This window comes from Arachis hypogaea, chromosome 5 (assembly GCF_003086295.3).
Source record: "Arachis hypogaea cultivar Tifrunner chromosome 5, arahy.Tifrunner.gnm2.J5K5, whole genome shotgun sequence".
NCBI lineage: Eukaryota > Viridiplantae > Streptophyta > Magnoliopsida > Fabales > Fabaceae > Arachis > Arachis hypogaea.
In genome coordinates, this window is record NC_092040.1 from 9,811,815 (window position 1) to 9,819,133 (window position 7,319).

The 7,319-nt window shown below is 31.8% G+C and overlaps 1 protein-coding gene across 1 annotated transcript; it reads right to left on the reverse strand.

Moving 5' to 3' along the window:
- Positions 1-5,268: 5,268 nt before the first annotated feature.
- Positions 5,269-6,594, reverse strand: LOC112804110 (uncharacterized). The gene is made up of 2 exons (XM_029298673.1): positions 5,872-6,594; positions 5,269-5,790 (listed from the first exon to the last, which is right to left on the reverse strand). The coding sequence occupies exons 1-2, from the start codon at positions 6,592-6,594 to the stop codon at positions 5,269-5,271; spliced, it is 1,245 nt and encodes a 414-aa protein (XP_029154506.1).
- Positions 6,595-7,319: the final 725 nt, after the last annotated feature.

The following is a 7,319-nucleotide window of genomic DNA, read 5'->3' on the forward strand; positions in this document are numbered from 1 at the left end:
ATATATGATCAGTCACTCAATAGAACGTGGATGGAAACATTTATTTATTTTCAATAGGATAGAGCTATGAGTATTATATTTCAGAGTACATGGGTGCACGTGGCTGTGGCGCCCACATCGACGCATGTGGTCCCATCCAACGCACGTGTGCAAAGTATCGGTCCCTTCTTATTGGTTTTGCTTCAATCCCTGGCTAGCTGTCATACTCTTATCTCCACGCTGTCCTTATTTTTTCTTTTATTCAAAATTTACAATTAACAATTTAACAATTTAAATCAATTTTTAAAAAACATTTGTCAGATAAAGAGTTTAAGTTAACAAGTTTTAAGGAATTTTATTGTGGTTATTAAAAAATTAATAAACAACATAATAAATATTTAAACTTTGTAATTGTTTTATGATTTTTTTTTAGTTTGTAGCCTTTTCTTAACAAAATCTAAATTTTAATTTTCACTATTTTTTTGGTTATCAAATTAGTTTAAACTTCATATTTTTTAGCTGAAAAATGATATAGCTTACCTTTTGAAATAACTAATTAATATGATAATTTTAATATTTTCATTTATTTTTAGGATACATCACTCTTTCCAAGTCTTTGACTATCAATATTATTTGTCTTATTTTGACTTTTATTTTAAAATTGTTCTTGTATAAATCAATCTCACTTAAAACGATTTAGTACATCATAGTAAATCATTTGAAGTTTAACCGATTAACCATATCACTATGTAAATCGGTCTTCGTCAAAATAATTTAGTGAGTGATAAAGAATTTGACAAATTATTTTACGTTACACCGATTTAGCATGAGAAAAATTGCTGCAAAATTCGGTTTTATTAAACCGATTTACTAGAAACATGACTTCTATATAAATCAATTTGACTTGTATTGATTTACCATGAGATACGGTTATATAATTCGATTTTATTCACTTATTTATCATTCTAACTTTTTCACTAACTTTTTTGACAGAATTCGAGTGGTCACATATGAAAAGTGTTCATAATGAAAAATAGAGATGAAAGGAATCGTCTATACCGATTGAATGGTGTCATTCATGTTACTGAACGTATACACAAACATGGTGGTGTTTACAATTTCTTTTGATTTCATATTAGAATAAAAATTAATTCTTAACGTATTTGTTTTACAATGATTGTGATTGTGTTGATGTAATTATAGATAAGACTAAATAGAATAGGATTTTGTGGTATATGTTGTACAAAGCTATTAGTTGGGATAAATTTTTTATAAAATAAAAGTGAATTTGTTTTATATTAGTTTAGAATTGCTATAGATGTTGTCCACTTTAAATTAGAATTTGTAATTAAATTAGTATTTATCACAAATTATAATAGTTTTTAAATTTTATGGTTGAATGAAATAAATTTTTATAGTCTGAATGATTGTTGTGTAATTTGAGTAGTTACTTATGGTATATTGATTGTGAAAATACTGCTATATAATATAGTTGACTTGTTGTATTAAGACCATTACGAGACAACAAAGTATGACTCTTCACAACCTTATCATTTTTTACTCGGAGACTGGTGGACTGTACCACATAGCTAAGTTCAATGACCATTGGTTTAAACTCAATGAACCTCTAATTAGGACTTTTATTGAATGGTGGCGTCTTCAGATGCACACACTTCATATGTCGTTCGATAAATATACTATCATACAATAGGATGTGGCTTACCAGTTTAAGCTTCTAATTGATGATGAATATGTCATTAGATGCCTCACAGATTTTAAGTAGCACATTTTCAGTGGGATATCACCATGAGTTTGATTCCCTACGGAGTCAACAAATTCACTATTGCCTACACATGGTTTTAAGAGAGATTTACATTGCTCCTTCGTGATACAAGTGAAGATATTATTAGGGTGTATGTTTGATCATACATCATGATGTTATTGTCTTTTTAACTGTTTAGGAACAAGTTTAGAGCATGATCGCACACTAGGTGGTTGCCTTATGTAGTCAGACTTCAAGAGTTAGGAAGATACAATTTGGGGTTTGTTATCTTTCATAGTTGTACCGATGCATGTGCCGACAAGCCAACTGAAATATCGTATAGCTTGCTGGTCCACTGTAGCTACTTCAATCGTGAATATTTTAGCAGTTTTTTACTATACATAATTATGATACATTAATGTGATCATTGACATTTAGGTAATTATTTCAGTAATATTGTATTTAATTATGTGTATATATCAAATTTGTGCAAGATTTAAAATTTTATATATGAAATTGTAGGTGGTTAAGATATAGTGCAGGTATTGACCAAAGAGATTCTAGAAGCATTTAGACAAAGTTAAGGCTTGATTTACTGTAGGCTGCTGATGTGAATCTTAAAATTTATTGTATTATATTACTAAAATGTGTCATTATTTTAAACTTATATATGTAAGTGTTTTCTCTTTTTTTATATATAATTTAGGTGGATGACATACACTACACTTCAAGTGGCAAAGGTTGAGCATAGTGCACCCAGAGATACTAGAGGACATATATCATATGTTATTGAGGGTGATAACATCCTTAAGAAACTTTACTATAGTGGTCAGTGTAGTCGTGTTAGGACACAAGCCACTGACCATGAATATCGATTGCTGAGAATAAATGGGGTGGTAGTGAAGGTAGAAGCGGGGATCAAGACAGACATGGTGGTGCTCGTGGCAGATAACGTCCTCAGAGAGGTAGAAGTGCATGTGGAGGTGGTGGGCATGACATGGGCAGTGATGGCGGTAGAGATCATGAAAGTGGAGATGATATAGGCAGTAATAGAGGTGGAGATGGCATGGGTGGTGATGTAGGTAGAGGTGAAATCTTTAAGGCAGGATCTAGCAATCAAGTGGCCAATGACGGTGGGGGTGAATTCTTATCTAGCCCGATCCAGTTGATGTTTTCGTGGCTTGGTAATCCATGAAACATCGAGCAGCAGTTTGAGAGTTATGCATTCCTAAATGAGATTGCTGTAATGTTATAAGATAATGGCGACAATTATTGCAAGCCATGTATGGATGAGGTTGTACCACAGTTCAACGTAGACCTCAATAAGCCTCCCATTGGTTCTTATGATGGCCTTTTCGGATTAAGCGGGACACCACCTTCAGCATTTGTCAGAATACCTTTGCCACATCACTATTCCGCAGACCGCACAGATACAGACACATATGTAGAGGATAAGATCTCTATTGCCCAACGAGTAGGGGTGGCAAACGGGCTAGTCTGCCCCGTCCTTAGTGAGGCGGTCCCGAAATTCTACCCTATCCTGCCTAACGACGAGTTGGTGGGATAAACCTGCCAATTCTTTTTTTTTACTTATTAAACCATTAAATATTAAATAATATATATAATTTTACAACCATTTCAACAAACTTATAATTTCTAAAGATATAAAAAATTATAATTTTTAAATTTATAAACATTAAAGTCTTTATAATTCTAAATATCTAATAAACATAATTATCAACCAAGTTTTTTGAAACAAAATAATAAAATCAACACTGTCCAAAGCATATAATTAAACATCTTCAAGTCTCTAGTCAATCATACATAAAACATAATCCAAATTATAACCTAAAAAAATGATGGGTCTCCGTGGCAAACACTCCCTGCCGAAACCCATCAAAACCCACGGATTAGGTGGTGCATGTTAAGTAGACATTTTTATTATGACGACATCAAATTTCTAACCCGACATGGCATATTTCGGCTTGTTTGCCACTCCTACTAGCAGGCTAAAAGGATCGTTCGCCCTCCAGATTGTGGCACTAGTGGACACAGAAGTGGACACAAGGATTGTAGGGGTGGATCCAGAGATGTCGAGTATTAGTTGTTAAACCTTAAATCCTATCATGGCAGGCTCGTTGTCCTCGTTATGATTCTACATAACATCTTCTTTCGAATCTACATCTACAATTTCTACAGTAGGAATGATATTATAAGTATTTGACATCACAATCACAAGTTTACTAAGTATATATATGATTTTTTTTATGTCACAATCATTGTTATTATCGTGATTTAAATCAACAGCAAATGATGAGAATGTCACCAATATTACATCTAATGCAACCACAGGCTTTAAAGTAGAAATTCTACTCAAAGTAACAGTTTTGGAATTTGGAGCTAATCCTCTAAAACTCTCAACCATATCCTCAAATTTCACATGCAACTTGGACATGTTCATCTAAAAAAGTTTTTGTGACGGTAAAACAATATTTACAAGTGATTATAATTCTCTATCACAAAATAATTATATTTCACAAAATTCTTATAGGTAGTAATAAGAATCTTAAAGAAATATTTTTTTTCGTTTGCTTTTTTTCACAAATTCCAAATTTTTGTAGTGTAATATTTTGCAATTTTATAAAATTTATAGATAGACGAACAAAAACATTGAGCAAATCTTTGTTACTAAATTTACTGCCCTTTCTAGTTTTCTTTTTTTTTAATTTTGTCCTTATAATGAACTAGTATTAAAAAATTTTCCTCAAATATTTTAAAATTACACACAGATTATACACAATACGATTTCACTTATTTATAGATGTTGTCTTCTTTATAAATTTATTTGTCTTAATTCAATTTTAGCTTGTATTTTTATCCCTACTAAATCAGTTTAAAATTACACCATTTTATTTTAATCCTTTTTTCATCTAAATTATTTTTGGCTAAATTGGTTTAGTTATGCTCTACTAAATTATTTTGATAGGGACCGATCAGTGGCGGAGCTTGAAACAAAACTTTGGGGGCCGAAAATTTAACATAAAATTTTAATAATAATATTTATATCAAAATAAAATTTATAAATATAATTATTCTTTAAGTTTGTTACTAATAAGATAATAAATAAATAATTCTACAGATAAAAAATATAAAATAGTTTATAATGGTACTCTTCGAGTTTTTAATGACTTAAAATCTTCAATAATTGAATCAGAACTAAACTTTTCAGCAATTTCTTTCTCAATGTAAATAACCAAAATATCCGCAAGAAAGTCATCCTCCATCTTGTTTCTTAACCTTGTCTTTATTATTTTCATTGCTGAAAATGATTGCTCTGTAGTAGCTGTAGAAACTGGAAGAGTTAATATCAGACGAATCAATCTATCAATCAAGTAATACATTTTTGACTTTTTTGTTTCTGCTAAACATCTACACAGTTCATGAATAGTTGACAAATTCTTTATTTCTGGATGCTGACGAACATCAAGAATAAAATGCTGAAGCTGAAAAGGCAAATTAATCTTCTCTTACTCAGTAAAGTCTTCGGGATAGTAGCTATCAACAAGAGTAGAAATCTTAGCAATGTCAAAATTTTTGTAAGCATCCTTAGGCATGAGAGTAGAGCTCAGACTTAGTAGATCCATTGCTTGATCATTAAATCTGCTATTTAACTCTTGTAATTGCTTATCAATTGTGACTAAAAATATCTCCACTCTAAAATAATGCTCAACTGTAATATGATCTTTTTTGTGACGCGAGCGTCCTTGCCTTGCAACATAAGAAGCAGTTAAATCAGGAATTAGAATATCATGTTGCTCACAAAATGATTTCACATTTTTTAATAATTCCTCCCATCTATCATCTCTCGTGCTTTGGATAAGTGTTTTTGTAGAATGAACTAGTTGCACAGCATTAACTATGTCTTGAAACTGCTTTTGTAAAGCTTGACAAAGAATATCGGTTATTCCCATCATATCTTTTATCAAATGCAAGATCAATACAAACTCAAATGAGGTCAAGATATTGTAAGTACTATCTGCATCACCACGCTGAGAATAAGTTGATCCATCAACAATAATCTTTTGTTAAACAGTCAACGTTGCACCATACATATTTATCAAACTACAAACAGAAGAGAAATGAGAACACCATCGAGTATCACCTGCTCGTTTCAAAGTACCAATTTGATTTGTCCCTTTACCAGTTTCAAGTTCATCAATCTCTAATAAATGGACAATTTCATCTGTCTTGGCAGCATGTAACTCATCATGTCGCTTACTAGAAGAACAAATGATGTTGATGATGAAAGTCAATTTTGAAAAAAACTGATGCACAGGAATAACTTCTCTTGATGCAGCAACTAATGCAAGTTGTAATCGATGAGCAAAACAGTGGATATAGTAAGCATAAGGACAATCTTTTAAGAATAATGCTTGTAACCCATTCCATTCTCCTCTCATGTTGCTGGCGCTATCATATCTTTGACCACGAATATTAGAGACATCAAGACCATGTCGAGAAAGAATGCCGCACAATTCTTGTTTTAGAGTTAATGATGTAGTATCTTTGACATGTACAAGATCAAGAAAACGCTCTTGAATAAAATCATGTATATCAACAAATCTCAAAACAAGTGCCATTTGTTCTCTTTTGGATTCATCACGAGCTTCATCTACTACAATGCAAAACTTGGAATCTCCAATTTCCTCACAAATATGCTTTCTCACCTTGTTTGAGAGTATATGTAAGATTTCTTTTTGAATTTGATGCGAAGTATATTTAGCATTATATGGAGCATTTTCTAACACAGTTCTTGCAACTTCATCATTGTAAGATGTTATGAGTTTTATCATTTCAAGAAAATTACCTCGATTTTTTTATTCTGGAGTCTCATCATGGCCTCTGAAAGCACAAGCTTGAAATGTAAGCTAACGAGTTGCATCAATGGAGGACTTTAGACGCAATCGATTATTTTGAATTTCCTCAGAAGTATGATCCTCAATTACATTTTGGATGTGACTTGTCTGATTCAATAAATCTAGACATGCTCCAACTGCATTATTATGTAGTGAGCAAGGATCTCCAATATGTTTAAGAAAAACATAATTCTTTCCATCATTAACTTTTTTCCAATTTCTAAACCCTTTACTAATAAAAATATCTGACCCATTACGTCCACTGAATTTTTTGCTAACCAAATAACAAAATAAACAATATGCAGCATCTTTAGAAGGTGAATATTCTAACCATGAAGGAAAAATACCAAACCAAGCATATTAAAATCGTCTTGGATGCTTCGTACCAGATAAAGGATAATTGTCAAGATGCTTTTGATATGGACCCCATTTAAGATAAGCTTGTCTAACCTCATCTCTCTGGTTTAAGTGATATTGCCAAATTTGAAGCCGTTTTCCAGGGTCTCATTCCAAAGAATTAATATCAAACTCATCAGATGTAACTCTTTGAACTTTTGAAGGTTGTATCTCACTTTCTTCATGATTCATTATAGTAGAAGAACTATCTACATGTGTTGATATTGTAGAAGTTATATGTTTCCCTTCTTGAATATTAGCCTTCC

Coding starts and splice junctions, on each gene's coding strand:
- LOC112804110 (XM_029298673.1), bottom strand. CDS start 6,594: ATGATAAAACTCATAACATCTTACAATGATGAAGTTGCAAGAACTGTG. Junction 5,791..5,871: donor GGTGTTCTCATTTCTCTTCT/GTTTGTAGTTTG, acceptor ACTTATTCTCAG/CGTGGTGATGCAGATAGTAC.